A 17838-nucleotide genomic window follows, 5' to 3' on the forward strand; every position below is an offset into this window, starting at 1 on the left:
AATTCTATATATATAAGTTATTTTACTAAGCTTATAATATAATTATATTAATTAATTTATACTAAATAAGTAAATTTATTTATTATTTACTTAATTTATTACCTTAGTATTATTTTTATATATAGCTAATTACTTATATTAATTACTTTAAGATAATTATTAATATTAATAATAATAGTCTTTTTAATTAATAACTTATAGTTATACCTAAATAGCCTTTTATAATCCCTTAGTTAATTATTAGCTAATTAATCTATAAGGTATTTTAGAATCTTTAATAAGAAGTTTTTTTATTTTTTTTATTTTTCTTTATTTCTTTAATTTTTATTTTCTTATTAATAAAATATCTCTCTTAATATAAGATCTTATTAATTATAATAATTATAATATTAATTATTAGCTTATATTAAAGAGGTTTATAATATTTATTTTATTTATTAAAAATAAATTATTATAAGGTTAGCTTATAAATAATAATAAATTATAATATCTTTTAATTACTTAGATTAATTTTTTAAAGTCTTTTAAATTAAGATAATTTAATAAGGTATTTCTTAGGTTATTTTTTATAATAGCCCGCAAAGTAAATAACTATCTTAGGAAGTAATAGGGTTTTTTTAACTTTTTTATTTTAATTTTATATTAATTATTTATTAAGAAAAAAATTAAAAAATTTAATAATAATAAGCCTTAATAACTAAGTTAAGATAAAATTAAAAATTAAAAGTAAGTCTTTATTATATATAAGACTTTAATTTACTAAGCCTTTTATAGTAATTTAGCTATAAATATTTTAGGAGGTCTCTTTATATAGAATATTTACCTATAGTTACCCTAATTAGTTAGTAGCTTTAACAGCTATCCTATATTCTTATATAATATTTAAAAATAAATTTAAATTTTTATTAAATTTTATTTATAAATTAAATATAAAAAATATAAAAAAAAGCATTAAAATTAAAATAATAAATATAAAAAAAATCTTATTAATATAAGATTTTAATAATATTTTAAAATAATAAATCTTTTTAATAATAAATAAAAATAACCTAAAAAGAGCTTATAAGCCTAAATAATAAAACAGCTATTTAAGAATTAACTTTTTTAAAAAAGAATTTAAGAAATTAAAAATAAAAATAAATAATTAATAAATTAGGGCTCGGGCGAGCCTGCTGTGAGATCACGTGCCTAGTCACGTGATCAAGAGATCAAAAGAGGCATCTTCCGTCGCAGCTCTTAGCTAGTCATCTTTTCATCCTTACCTTTAAATTTGACTTCCTTTTTTTAGCTGCTTATTAAGCAGCCCTCGCGGCCTGATTAGCTATGGGTAGTTGTGTGTGTTTTTCCCAACTAATTAATATACTTAGTATATAGTTTCTTATATCCCTTAGTGTAAAAGTCCTTATTATAAAGGTCTTTTATAAATATAATTCTAGAAAAATAAAGCTTATAAGATATAAGCCTAGAACTCTACTACCCTATAGTATAGCTTATGCGCTATCTTATAGCTTGCTTACCTAAGCTTTATATTCTTAGATAAGTAAGATATTAAGGAGTTATAATAATTCCCCTTTTAGGTCCTATTACCCTTTTAGGAAGGGTCACGTGACTTCGGACTTAGGGCTCTTATAGAGCCCGATAAAGCCGATAAAGCCATGCCTTTCTATAGGGTATTTCCTATCCGGTTTTAAATCTCTTAGTTTAAAACCTTTAAGGGTTTCAGCTTCTTCCAACTATAGCCCGGCTTTAAGCTATCCGTTTCTAGCAAAACTAATAGGGTTTTAAAGCCCGGAACTAGAGCTATCCGACGGTATAACTTTTATCCGAATCGGGCTAATAGATTCCGATCAATTAGCTATATAAGCTATAAACCCTCTCTTAGAAATAGCTTCTTAGATCTTCAACCAATTCAACCAATAAGACTACCTATAAGAAGCTGGCCTTCTCCTTTATAACCTTATCTATTATTTTTCCCACTCTTATTACTCTATAATACCTTATCTAGCCAATCAGCTATTTATAAGGACTGATTCCACTTCCTATTCTCCTTCTATTTTAGTTACCTACCCTATACTATTTTTAGACTTTATAGTCTCTATTTTTCAGTCTTTTCAAAAGTCTACTACTTATAGGTTCCCTTACTAATATTTATAGCATTTAGTAACTTCTTAGTACTTTATATTATACAGGAGAAAAAACAATTATATAAATAGCGTCTAGAAACTTAGGAGGAACTATCTACTTTGCGGAGATCCTTAGAGGCTTCTTAGGCAGTTATCTAATAGACTTAGTCCTAGATTATAACTGCGTTTACTAAGTTAGATTACCTTAAGAAGATAAAGAATTATTTAGAGGAGAGGGGTATAAAAGCTACGGGGGTGCTAGATAAACTTAAGCGGGAAGAGTTAGGTATTAAAACTAAAGTTCTTCTTTAGTAGCCCGTGGGAGGTCCTTTATAGTTTACTATAGATCTTAATTAGGGTTTAATTAAACTTAGTGACTTCCTTTTGTCTTTCTCTAGGGTTATTAGTAAAATTTTTTTAATAAATATTAGGTATTAATAAGGTATTTAGCTAGCTCTTAGGTATTTTTAATATTAATATATCCCTTTTATTTAACTAGGTATTTTAATTAATTTCTCTTTTCCTTATTTCTTTATATATTAAGGATTTTCTCTAGCTTATATTCTTATTTATTTTTAACTTTTATATTATTATTATAGCCTATATTAACTTTAATTATTTTTTTTATTAATTTAAGTAATAAGATATTAAAGACTAAATAGAGCTTAACCTTTAGTAGTAAATCTAATTTATAGGTATTATCTAAGAACTTTTTAAGAATTTTAAATAATTTAAGGTATTTAAAGTTAAGTTTTTTACTTAGGTATTTTATTTTAATATCTTTTATAAATAAGTAAATTATATCTCTTTTTAAAAAAGTTAATTTTTTTAATCTTTTTTAGTTATAATAGTGCTTTATTTATTCTTATATAAACTTAAGTTTTATTCTTAGTTTTATATATAATTCTCTTAAGTTATTTACTTTAAGGATTACTTTAATATTTTAGATTCTATTATATAAGTCTTTATATAAGTCTAATATATAACTAAATAATATATAAGCTAGTATAATCTTAATGCTTTCTTATAGCGAGGTATTATAAGTAAACTAAGCTATAAGTAGTAATTTCGCCTAGTTATTTTACTTATAGTTAATATAATATTATAAGTATATCTCTATAATTTAATTAACTTATTTTATTTATCTATTTACCTAAGGTTAATAAGTAATTAATATTTATAGGTATAGTCCTAGTTAAGCTATAAGGCCTCTCTAAAACTTAGAATCTAATATTAATCCTCTATTAGAAATAATTTTATTAGGCATTTTATATATATTAATAATATTTTATATAAATATATAAGTAAGTTATTTAGAATCTATTTATTTATTAAATAATAAAAAATAAGAAAACTTTATTAATTAGTTAATAATTATAAGTATATTATTATAATATATTCTTATAGAAAGATCTTTTAAAATTAGTAATTTAGTAATAAAATCTATAGTAATTAATTACTATAGTCGCTCTATAACTTCTAATAGCTTAAGCTTACTATAGGGCTTATATTATTATGCTTTAGTATATATATATAAGTTATATTATTATAATACTATTTTTATTATATTTTTTATTTTTAGGAATTTATAGGTTTATTTAAGTTATTTTATTATTTTAGCTATTTTAGGATATCTATATAATTTATATTTATAAATATATTTAATTAAGGGTTCTTAAAGGTATATTAGTATTTATATTTTCTTTATTTTTTCTCCTTCTAGGATATCCTAGTTATATTTATAAATCTTATAAAATAGTTATTTTTTTATAATTTTATTACTAAAAGTAATTCTTTAAGTTTCTATAAGTTTTACCTACTAGATATAAGTTACTTATTATTATTTATAGTAACCTTTTAGTATTTATTATAAGATTTAATCTTATATAATAACTTATTTTATCTTAAAGTTACTTTATTAGCTAATAGTATTAGCTTATCTATTCTTTAATCCTTTCCTATAAATAATAATATAGTTAAATTTAGAGAGGTATTTAGTATATCTAAGTTATTTTCTACTAAGTTTTTATATTATTATAAAATAAGATATATTCTTATAGTCTATATAGACCTTAACCTTATATTAATTTCCTAGGAGGTAATATTAAAATTCTTTAAAAGTATTAATAATTATAAGAGATTCTTTATTATAAATAAAATAATTAAGTTTAGCTCTATATAGTTTTTATAAATAAAAGGCTATTAGATATAGCTTATTGCTTTTATTTTATTATTTAATTTAGGCCCCTAATATATAATCTAATACATTGGTTTCTAATTTAATTTCTTTAGTAGGGTTAAATATAGCTAGAATAGGTTCTTTTAGGATTACCTCTTTAAGTACTTAGTATATTTCTTTTGCCTTTTAGGTCTAGATAAATCTTATTTCTTTCTTTATAAGTTTAATTAATAATATTATAATTTTCCTAAAGTTATATATAAACCTTTAATAGTAATTTATAAATCTTATAAAGGATTATATTTCCTTAAGGTTTTTTAATTATAGCTAATTTCTAATAGCTACTATTTTCTTAGGGTTTATTTAGATTTTATTTAGGCTAATAATATATCCTAAGAATTCTACTTTATAAGTATAAAATATGCTTTTCTTAGATTTAATAAGTAGGTTTATATCTTAAAGTGCCTTAAATACTTTATAGATATATTTTATATATTTTTTTTTATTTCTAAAAACATTAAGATATTATTTAAGTAATAAACTATAAAGTTATTAAGATATTCCTATAGTATATAATTAATTATTTATTAAAAGGCTATTAATATATTTATTAATCTAAAAGGCATAATAATATACTTAAATAATCTAAATTTCGTTTAAAATATTATTTTTTATTTATTTCTTTCCTTAATATAAATAAAGTTATAATCTCCCTTAAGATCTAGAGCTATAAACTATTTCTTATTATGTAATTTATCTTATAGCTCTATAACTAGGGGTAATAGCATTTAATCCTTAAGGGTAATATTATTAAGTTACTAATAATTAATAATAAGTCTAAGTTTTTTATTTTTCTTTAGTATAAATATAACTAAGTATTTAGCTAAAGACTTAGAGATTTAGATATATTTTTTTCTTAGTATATCTTAGAGGTATTTCTTTAATATTTATAGCTTTACTTTATTAAGGTTATAAATAAGATAGAACTTTAGTTTTATTCTAACTTTTAGTTTTATTTTAAGATCCTATTTATTATATTTTAGTAATTTAATTTCTAGTTTTTCTTTAAATAGCTTTTAATAGATATAGTATTATAAGGGTATATTTTTAAGCCTTTCTTATTTATTAATTAATATATATCTTTTTTTAAAAGCTTTTTTTTAAAGCTTAAGGACTTTATTTATTTACTTAAGTTTATATTTAATAAAAATAATAGTTCTTTTAGTGCGGTTTATTTTTTTTCTTATACTAATATATTATATCCCTTTAAATAATAAGGAGATTCTTTCCTTATATTATCCTTTTCTATTATTATTAGTAGAAGGTTAAGATCTTAATTTATTATTTAAATTATTATTATCGCTAAAGAGTATATTATCCTATTATTATACCTAGCTAATTCTCTAATTAATCTATAAGTTATATTTATATAGCTATTTATAGCCTAAGACTAAATTATAACTTATAGTAATTATATTAAATATAATTCCTTAATTTCTTTTATTAATTTAGACTTTAAGGTAATTAATCTCTTAGTCTATTTATTCTTTATTTAAGGTAAATAATTATCCTTCTAGGTTCTTAGCTCTATATAGTTTCTTTTTATACTTCTATCTAAGTCTAAGTTTATTAATTACTTTAAGGTCTATATAATTCTCTTTTATATTACTATTTACTAAAGTATTATACTCCTTTTTATATATTTATACTAAGAGGTTAAATAATTTCTATTATTATTTAGGTTTTCTTATACTTTTAAGTATTTTTATTAGGAGTTCTTTCTTAATTTTACTTACTTATAGCCTTCTTATAAGTAGTATTTATTATTTAGGTTAGGTTATATTTCCTTATAGTTTTAGTATTATTATTCTTAGCGAGACTTTTATATCTAGGGTTAGAAGATCTCTTCTAAGGTCTTAAGTTTATTAGGGGCTTATTTTTATAGTTAAAGGTATTACTCTTTATCTCTAATTATTATTTCCCTTACTTCTCTAAGGCTAAACCCTCTTAGATATATTTTAATTATATATCTATAAATTTATTTTTTATTCTTATTATAAATTAGATATTATATCTACCTATATTATAGGGTATGCTTTTTTTTATATAGAGTTTCTCTATAGATAATTCCATAGTTATATACCTAGGCTAAGTTATCTAGTTCTAGGTATTCCTAATAAATATGCTTTATTTTTTAATAAAATATTACTAGTTTTTCTATTAAGTATACTTAGTATTATTTATAGGGGTATTCTTTTTATTATTAGTTACTATTAATATATTTAAACTCTTTAAGATATATTTATATAAATATCCTAAATAGATTTTTATCTTATTATTTATATTTCTTAATCTATTATTAATAACTATTATAGTTATAAGATCCTATAATTATTACGCTATTTTCCCCTTATAGGGTTTATTTTATTAAAAGTTAGGATTTTTTATTTATAATTCTATCTATATTTAATAAATATTCTAAGTCTTATTTAGATTATTCCTTAGAGTTATTTTTTTTATTATTAATTTTATAATATTTTTTTACTAAAGTCTTTTATATTATAGCTATTATATATATTTATAAAGACTTAGGTCCCTTAGTAGGTTTTAAAAAAATAATATTAATTACTTTTTTATCTAAGTAATTAAGATATTTATTATTATAATAATATATCTATCTAAGATTCTTATAGTTAGGCTTAGTTATTTTAATTACTTAAGGTACCTCTTTATTATCTTAGTTCTAGATTATATTAACTTATTTCTTACCTTAGCTTCTTAGCTTTTTTAGCTATTTATAGTTAAATAAATAATGCCTATACTTATTATAATTATAATATTTAATCTTACTAATATCTCTTAGTTTTCTTTCTTTCCCTTTCTAAATATTCCCTATATTTATAGGTCTTAGTTTAGTGCTATAAGAGGTATTAAGCTCTTTTTTTTTTTATAATTAAATTAATTCTTAGCCTTATATTAGGGTTAACTATAGTTCCTCTTTTTTTCCTAATATCTCGCAAAGTTTTAATTATTAATCTTAACTATTATTTCTATATAGTTATCTAATATTATTATAGCCTTATTAATCTTATAGAGTTTATTTTTTATATCTTCCTTAAGACCTTAATAAAACCTATCCTTAAAGTATATCTTATCCTAGGAAATCCTAGAGGCTATCTAAAAAAAGTTAGCGATATATTTAGATATAGCCTTTATTTACTTTAGTCTTATTAATTAATTAATAACTACTTATATTTTATTTATTTCCTTAAAGACTTTTTTTATTTTATCTTTAAAAGTATTATAGTCTTAAAAGATTATTATTATTATATTACTTAGGCTTCCTTAAATATAATTACTAAGAAATAATTTAAATTATCTTAATATACTTCTAATAAGGCAACTTCCTATAAACTTCCTATAATTTTTATACTTAAAGAATTATATAGGATAGTAATAAAAATAAATATATAGTTCTATTAGGAATATTTTAAGCTTTTTCTAGTCTTTATTAAACTTAGTTAACTTATAAGGCTTAATAATTTCTCTAAGATTTTTCCCTTTATTAGCCTAATTAGTAAGACTTTTTATAGTATTAATTTATTTATTCTTATATTAGTTCTATTCCTTATAGGTCCTAAGGAGCTTATTAACTTATTACTATAGGTTTTTATTATTATTTTAAAGCCTCTTAGTTTCTTTTGCCTATTATGCCTTGCTAAGCTTAAACTAAGTAAGGTTTCTTTCTTTAACCTCTTTTATTCTTTTAATAGCTCTATATTAACTTTTAACTACTACTATAAGGCTTTTAATATACTTATATAAAACTTAGATTCTCTTATTATTATCTTTATCTAAATTAGATATTTAAATAATATCTTCCTTATAATCCTTTAGTAAGGAGTCCTAAGGCTATATTTCCCTAATAGATTCTCCTATAATACCTTTAGTAGGCATATTATTAAAACTTCCTTATTACTTAGTATAATATAATATATAATTAAATAAGAGCTTTTAATATATAATAATTAAGGTTCTTAATATAATAAACCATAACCTAATTTAGTTTATATTAGTAATTATAATAAGGCATAGTACTAAGCATAGGGTAATAAATTATATCTAATAATATTAAAAAGTATTCTTAAGTAATTAAGTTATATTATAAGCTAAGGAATATAATAGTTTTACCTAGGATGTTATAGGGCCTTATATATTAGTAGTTTATCTAAGGAGCATTAAGAGCGTTAGGAGCATTGCGTATAAGTTATATCGCTCTTATCACTCCTATCGCTTTATTAGAGATATATTGCTCTATGATGAGATTATTCTGCCATATGCTACTGCCTGCCTTTTCTGGTAATTGCCGCATGGGTCGTGACACTACCCTATACTATTTTCAGACTTTATAGTCTTTATTTTTTAGTCTTTTACAAGGTCTTAATAGGCTTAAATTAATAAGGTTTATCTATATAATTATTAATAGCTTTAATAATATACTAAAGCTAGCTTTATTTATAATAAATAGCTTATATCTTAACTAACTAAAGAGATTAAAATCCCCTTTATATAATAGCTCTTCCCTTTAATATTAACCTTTTTATTATAATTCTTAACTACTTAAAGAGATTAAAATTACTTCTATTATCCTTATAAGAGGATATTTAATTATAGTTAATAATAACTATTATAACTAACTAGTTAATTAATTAATAACTAATTAAGTAATTAATAATATACTAAGGAGATTATAATAGCTTTTTATAGAGACCTTTAATTAAATAATTAAAGTAATATAATTAATACTTATTAATATACTTTTTAATATAATTAAGATAACCTTACTAAGGAGGTCTATAAGCTTTATAAGGGCATAAAAAGTATATATAATAGGCTATAAGTAATAATATTAAATAATAGCCTTAAGAGTATTAAGATAAGTATATAATATAATAAATTAATATTAATTAAACTTATAATCTTTAATTATAATATTCTTTTTTTTACTTAGCCTCTTTTTACTTAGTTATAATATTAATAAAAGGTTTAATTTTATTAAATAAGAGCTTTTTTTATTAAAGGATTTTAAAAAAAAGCTAAAAAAAGGGAAAAATCTTATTAATAAAGATATTAAATTCTTTAAGGACTTATAAGATAATAAGTAGCACGGGGCATAGGTTATAATGCTTATAATAACTATAAAAACCTTTTATACTACTAAATAAGAGGATTAAAGAAGTCTTATAGCTAGCTAGGATCTAGCTATATAGCTATAGGTATAATTATATTAGGAAATAAGGGTTATTAGTATTATAGGTTTTAGAGGGATTAGTTCTTAGAGTTAGTATTAGAGTTTAAACCTAAAAAGAGTTAGCGCTAGGGCTTAGCGCTAGACTTAGCAGCAAATCAAAGTTTATAGGTTTAATTAATTAAACCTATTAAGTTAAATATATAATATATATATTATAACTTATATAAATATATAAATAATAGTAATTTTAATAATAGTTTTAATAATAAAAGATTAATAATATAAAAGGTTAAAAAATAAGATATATAAGATTATTAATAAATATAAGAGCTATACTATTAATAAACTTAAATTATTATAATATAAAGATTAATTAGTTATCTTAGAATAAAAAGCCTTAAAGTTAAAGATATTTTATTAATATTATAATAATCTAAGTATAAAATATATAAATACTTAAAAGACCTTAGATTTAATAAAAAAGAAATTCTATTAGCTAAGTATAATAAATAATATCTATAAATATATTAAGAGCTACTTAATATATTAAGGTATTTATATATTAAGATATAAGCTATATAATAAACTTTAATTATTACTACTTTTATTATATTTATTTTAAAAAATTCATCTTAATATTATAATTAATTTATTAAAAATATATATAATAATAATAAGATTTATAATATTATATTAATTATTATATTTTATATAATAACATATATATTATTTATTTTAATTATAAAAACGCTTAAGGCTATAGGCCTAGTAATATTTTTATATAAGTATATAAAAAGCTATTTTAATATACTTAAAGTTATTATAAATAATAAAAATAAGCTTATTATTAATAAATTCTAAGTAAATTTAATAAAAAAAAAGGTAATATTTTATTAATTATTAGTTATATATTATTTATAAATAAATAAATAAATATATAAAATATATTAAATTTTAAAGAAATACCCAAGGGTATATATAAGAAATAAGCCTAATTATTAGGTAATATAACTCTTAGAGGCTACTTTTATATATAATAATAGCTAATATTTAATAATCAGAACTTTCTTTAATAAGATATTATATAGGTATTACTAAAGGTATATTATTAGAAATAAAATATTAAAATATTTATATAGAATTAGAAATTTAAATACCTTAAATTAGCTCTAAGATCTATTAAGGTTAAAATCCTTATAAAGTATAATAAATAAGTCTATATTATAAAATTATTAAAAAATTATTAATATATATATAATATATTTTATAACTGTATTATTTCTTAAATTATAAAATATTAAGTAAATAATATTATTATATTAAAAGCCTTATTAGAGCTTAAAGATAAGCTATATAAATAAAGAATAAAAAATAAAAATAAATTATAAGCTTATTAATAAAGCATTATTGTATTTATTAAATAAAAAAGCTAATTTATAAAATATAATACCTAAGAGCTTAAGTATTACTTAGAAAATATAAAAGTAATAATTAAGAAATATTATAAAATTATAAAAAAGAGTTATAAAAAATAAGATAATATATAATTAATTTTTTAGCTAAGTATTTATAAGAAAATAAAATAATTAATTATTAAAAAGATTTAAATAAAAAAAATAAATAATAAAGATTATAATTTAATAAAACTATAAAAAAATAATTATTATTAAGTTATTATTAAATATAAACTAAAAACTATAAAAAATAAATTATAATTAAAATTAATTACTTAAGAATTAAAAAGATTAATAGTAATATTATTATTTATAATAAATTAAGGCCTTATTATAGCTTTATCTTTGCCTTTCTTAATAATCTTAGCTTTCTTAATAAAAAAAAGAGTTATTAATAAATTATTATTATTATTTTTATTATTAATAATATATTAATTAGCCTAAGGAATAAAAAGAATATAAATATAAGCTATAAAATAAGTAAAAGTAAGATTATTATTATTATACCAAATATCTATTTAGTTAATTAATAGCTAAGAAAAGTTATAATAAAAAATATAAGCTTTTTTCTTTGTAAAGGACTGAAAAATAGAGACTATATAGTCTTTAAAGACTATAGAGTAGGTAATAGAAATAGGAGGTAAATAGGCAGTGGAATTAGTCCTTATAAAAAGCTAATTAGCTAGATAAGGGATCATAGGATAATAAAAGTAGGTCACAAGATAGGTAGAAGTATAGGGTAGAAGGCCAGCTTCTGATTGGTGGTCTTATGGCTTATATTGGTTAAGTATATGAAGAGCTAAGGAAGAAAAACTATTCTAAGGGAAAGCTATTCTTATATAGCTAATTGCTCAGAACCTATTAGTCCGATTCGGATAAAAGTCATACCATCGGATAGCCCTTTTCTGGAGTGACTTAACCGTATAGGGTATGCATGAATCGGATAAGAAGAAGCCGAGTTATGGCATAAGGAAGATCAGACTTATAGGGTTTTATATTTCAAATATTAGAAACCGGATAGGAAATACCCATATAGGAAAGTCGGCTTTAGTGGAGTTATTGGTCTTTAGATAAAGCCCTAAGTCCGGGTCACGTGACTTACCCTATATGGCCGGAATCGCCTAGAAGAGAAGTTTATATAACTCCTTAATATCTCGCTTATCTAAGTAGTTATAGCTTAGGTACGCATACTATTGCAAAGCGCTAACAGTTTACTATAGGGTAGCAAATTATGAGACTTATATCTTATAAGCTGAATTTTTTAGAATTATTTATATAAAAGACCTTTCTTATAAAAGTCTTTAATATTCTTATATATAATAGGTATAATCGTAATAAATATAAGATAAAATAAAGCTTAATAAAAGATATAAGGCTTAATATTATTATAGGTATAAATAAGCTAAATAGTATTTATTAAATTATAAATCTTAATAAAATTAATATAAACTTAGGCTTATATAATAAGTTATTATTATTAAAATTACTATTAAAATTACTATTATTTATATATTTATATAAATTCAGATATATATATTATATATTTAACTAGATAGGTTTAATTAATTAAACCTATAGACTTTTATTTACTGCTAAGTCTAGCGCCAAGCCTTAGCGCTAATTCTTTTTAGGTTTATAGAACTTTAATATTAACTCTGGGAATTAATCTCTCTAAAACTTATAATACGAATAACTCTTATTTCTTAATATAATTATGCCTATAGCTATATAGCTAGATCTTAGCTAACTATAATAAGATTTCTTTAATCTTTTTATTTAATAATATAAAAAGTCTTTACAGTTATTATAAGTATTATAACTTATACCTTATATTACTTATTATCTTATAAGTTCTTAAGGAATTTAATATCTTTATTAATAAGATCTTCCCCTTTTTTTTAGCTTTTTTTTAAAAGCCTTTAATAAAAAAAGCTATTTTTTAATAAAATTAAACCTTTATATTAATATTATAATTAAATAAAAAAAGGCTAAGTAAAAAAAAGATATTATAACTAAAGATTATAAGTTTAATTAGTATTAATTTACTATATTATATATTTATTTTAATACTCTTAAGCCTATTATTTAATATTATTACTTATAGCTTATTATATATACTTTTTATGCCCTTATAAAGCTTATAGACCTCCTTAGTAAAGTTATCTTAGTTATATTAAAAGGTATATTAATAGGTATTAGCTATATTACTTTAATTATTTAATTAAAAGTCTCTGCGGAAAGCTATTATAATCTCTTTAATATATTATTAATTAATTAATTAATTATTAATTAATTAACTAGTTAGTTATAGTAATTATTATTAGTTATAGTTAAATATCTTCTTATAAGGATAATAAATGTATAATTTTTTAAGATTTTAACCTCTTTAAGTCATTAAGAATTGCGATTAAAAGGTTAATATTAGAGGGGGGAGCTATTATATAAAGGGGATTTTAACCTCTTTAATTAATTAAGATATAAGCTATTTATTATAAATAAAGCTAGTTTTAGTGCGTTATTAAAGCTATTAATTATTACGTAGATAAACCTTATTAATTTAAGCTTATTAAGACCTCTAGCTTTAGGTATAGAGCCTTTATTATTAAAACTACTAAAATATTAATTAAGATATTTTAACCCCTATTTTAGGTAGCATAAAGTAATATAATAATATTATAAGTTAATAATAAATTAAAAATAAATAAAAAATAACTTATAAATATAAAAATTTAAATATATTATTATTCTTAAGTAAAAGCTAATTTAATAAGCTAATAATTAGTTATTATTTTAGTATTAGTATTTTTAATAGGATTAATATATTAATTCTTAATATTATTTTATATAATATTATAAGTATTAAGAGTAATAATAATATATTAAAGCTTAATATAAGAAGTAAAAAAGGGATTATATATTAGAAAGATAGCCTGGATTAAGTAATTTTTTTAAAGGGTAATATAAAAGCTTTAATATTACTTAGTAATATTTAATAACTTATTAGGAATCTAAGCTAAAGGTTAATAATATAATATTAATAACTTAACTTAAAGAACTTATAATATTATTTTACTAAGTATAATAATTATAAAAAATATAAATAATAAGGTTAGTCTTAGTAATATAAGTTAAATAATTATTAATATAAATCTTAGAAAAATAAATAAAATAAGAATAATTGCTTAATTATAACTTAGAAAAGCTAATTAAATTATTAAAAATATAATAAGACTTAAGAATATAAATAATAATATTAAGAGTAAATATTATAAAAAAAAGTTAATATAATAATAAAAAAAAATAAAATCTTAACAAAGTCTTAAAAAAAAGAAATATTATTATAATAAAAAATTATAATAAAATATATTAAGTAATTAATATTATTTATTTAATAAATTTTAATAAGCTAAAATAAGAAGAAGCTTATATTAAAGCTAATAATATTAAAAAACTAATAAAGTATTTTTAATTATTTATATTATAATAAAAAAAAAGTAAGATTTAACTATTAAAGGTAATATATTAAAGAGCTTTTATTAAGGCTTTATTTATAAATTAAAAAACTTAAAGGAGGCATTTAAAGCTTTTTTATTTACTTAAAGATCTTAGAAACTAAGATCTCTAGAGGGGAGGTAATTATAAGAATATAGGGTAGTTATTAAAGCTATTAACTAATTGGGATAACCCTAGGTAGATATTATATGCGGAGAGACTTCTTAAAATATTTATAGCTAAGTTATTATAAAAGGCTTAATAAGTTGTTAAAGTCTTATATATAATAGAGATTTACTTTTAATTTATAATTTTACCCTAATCTGCTATTAAGGCCTATTATTTTATATATTAATAATAAAGAAATTTATAAATTTATTTTTTTTTTAATTTTATTTTAAGAATATTAATTTAAATAATATTATTATTATTAAAATTAATTATATATATATATTTATTATTATTATTTAAAAAATATTTAATAAATACTTTTTAATTTAATATTTTAATTAATAATTATTAATTAATATATAAGATTTTTAACTATTATAGATTAAGGCTATTTATATAAACTACCTTAGTTTATACAACTTTTTTATTATTATTTTTAATACTAATATCTTTTTTCCCTTTTAAGCTGCGATATCGCCTTTCTAATTAGGCATAGTCTGCTATAGATCCAGAGATTACCTTGCTGGCCATTAAAGGCATATGACCACCTTCTGAGTTATTTTATAGGTCCCAATCCAATAGATATAATCAAACAAGGGGGTAAGGCTCTATTGCGCGTTTCGCCGAAGTCTAAGGAAGTGGGTCACGTGACCACGGAAGAGCCTTATAGATAGAGGTGTGGCACGGTTCCGGCACGAAGTGCCAGAACTGGTTGATCTTTTGCAAAAGGGGTCTATTGGCTCAATTGGCATGCCACCCAATTATGTTACACGAAGCCATAACCCGAATGGAGCCAATGATTCGATCGTTAGACTTAACCTTCTGTAGGGGGACTCACGGGCCAGAACGAATTTGCCGACCCCGAATCCGAAGCTGAGCTGAAGCAGGGATCTTTAGACAAGGCTAAAATGTCACGTGATATCAACCGGTTAGAGCTGGTGTCGAACGTGTACAATGGAAGTTTTCCATAATAATTATAATCACGATAATAAGAACTACCTATTATCAAGTGAACTCAGTATCCCTGCGTGACACAGCAACAATAATGCCTCGTCTCGACTTCATTCGGAGACGAAACTAGCCGTAGAGTGCCTGGTGCCTCGCACTCCTCACACGCATGTGATCAGTGAAGCTAAGGCATAACCCCCCCCGCACGACTCGTTTTTATCCGAGTCTTGCTCTTCATAAGAGAGGCAAAATTTACCGCAACGCTACGACATGGACAAACTTCCCTACGCACTCATCTCGCTCATTGTCTCATGTCTCTTGGAAGATGATGGACCAAACCGAAAGCCTTGGTCAAAGCCACCACGCATCGCCCAGTATGCATCCATCTCCCGTCCATGGCAAGATGCTGTTGAGAGGCACACCTTCTCTCAGGTGAAGGTACGGAGCGATGAGTTCTCTCGCTTTGAGACAGCCTTTCGGCACCCCTACCGGCGGCAAGTTGTCTCTACCATCAACTACGACATTGTGCTGCCACCGTACAGCCAGGCACGGTGCTGGAAGTTTGAGCGACCACATGAGCATGCAGAAAACATAATCGTGTTCTCACAGGCCGTCCATGCTATCATCGGCAGCCTTCACGCGTGGCAAGTCGAGGACGAAGCCGTCAATGGCGCTGCAGGAAGTGACTGTCGACCGATATATCTGAATATGAGCGTAGAATCCCGGCTTGACAGCAGCCGCCTGCAACGTCAGGGAATAGGCCTCTACCGTATGGGCGGCCACTTCATCGACTTCACTGAGCCCTATTCGGCTCTTCCCAAAGTTAGGAGAGTTTCAGAGCTGAGCATCAGAGGTGTACTTAGACCACTGCATCCCAGCGCAGCGTTCAGAATTGTTTCGGCGCTTCCTAGTCTGGAATACATTTGCATTGACTTGTTAGAGCCAGACGCGACAAGGGAAGATATGCAGAGACAACATCGCTCCGGTGAGTCGATTCTATCATGCAGTCGTATCTCGGCATTGGATCTCAGTGCTGACTCCGAACGTCAGCTCTCACACAGCACCTCTCGTCAATGAACAGCACGAGCTTCTCCTCACTAAGAACGCTTTATCTCAACTGGGACTCATGTGAACCCTGGAATTATAGTTTTATACCAAACGACCTCCGTGACCCTAAACAAGGTTCAAAGGACACTCTCAGTGCGGCTCTGCATACTATTTCACAGTCACTTCCTATCACCGAGCTCTTCTTATATGGACCCTTTATTATCTCCTCGGAACTTTTCTGGCCCGACGACTCGCCAGCTCCGGATTCTCCTCCACACTGGCCAACATTACAATGTCTCACTGTCAACGCTAGCATCGTCGCCCCTGACGGCACTTATTATTACACAGGGACTCCAGGGACTCCAGAGTCAGAAGACGGCGATCCATGGTGGCCCGAAAGCCCTAGAGCGGAAGCCGAAGTCGACGCTGCTGGCTACGCCAGCGATGACTCCCGGGTGCGCGACCCATTTAATCGGCACGACATACGGAGGAGCATCGGCACGTTGCCCCTCAATAACTGGCGCTCGGAGTTAGACCCAGATCGCTTCAACCCGCTGGTACTTGCTCTGTCGCGAGCTGTATGCTGTATGCCGGTGCTGGGCGAGCTGGACTTTTACATGGGTATGTCGGATATTCAAGGATCCTCCGGAATTGTGCTTTATGGCGAGGCAGAGTCGGATGTGGCGTCGGTGTTATCAGGGAATCGAGAGATGGAGCATGCCGAGCGAAGGGTCTGGAGGGCTGAGATTGGACGCAACGCCAAGTGGGAGCCTCCGGAGGAAATGCTCGAACTTTGGCGTCGTTTCGTTGGGCCAGGAGGCGCTGTCATAGTTGACGAGCGAGGCTGACCGGGTGTTATTGTTGAATTGGGCCCTATACACAATAAGCTCATATGGAACCCAAAGAAGGATATTAGGTAAGAAGGACAGAGAGCTATGTATATTATCCCATGAGTGCCCACAAGGCTGCAACTAAGTCACGACGAGGGGTCAGGGCTAATGAAAATGCATCAAATGAAAGGTACTTAATGCCACACCTAAATTACATAGTGATAGAAGTCCCAACAATCTTGGCTGTTACAAATCGCGACATTGCATAAGCGGCAGCCGTAGCGAGTCTGCTTCGTACCAGCTTGTACTAAGGCTATCACGTGGTCAAGGTGGGGCGAAGTAT

The 17838-nt window shown here is 24.1% G+C and overlaps 1 protein-coding gene across 1 annotated transcript; it reads left to right on the forward strand.

Annotated features, from left to right (window-relative positions):
• Positions 1–15888: 15888 nt before the first annotated feature.
• Positions 15889–17513, forward strand: NCS54_00763000 (Hypothetical protein; the record flags this gene model as incomplete). The annotated part of the gene is made up of 2 exons (XM_053153046.1): positions 15889–16603; positions 16669–17513. 2 exons carry the CDS (start codon positions 15889–15891, stop codon positions 17511–17513), a joined length of 1560 nt encoding a protein of 519 aa, XP_053009021.1.
• Between the last annotated feature and the right edge of the window lie 325 nt (positions 17514–17838).

This window comes from Fusarium falciforme, chromosome 6, assembly GCF_026873545.1.
Source record: "Fusarium falciforme chromosome 6, complete sequence".
Lineage (NCBI taxonomy): Eukaryota > Fungi > Ascomycota > Sordariomycetes > Hypocreales > Nectriaceae > Fusarium > Fusarium falciforme.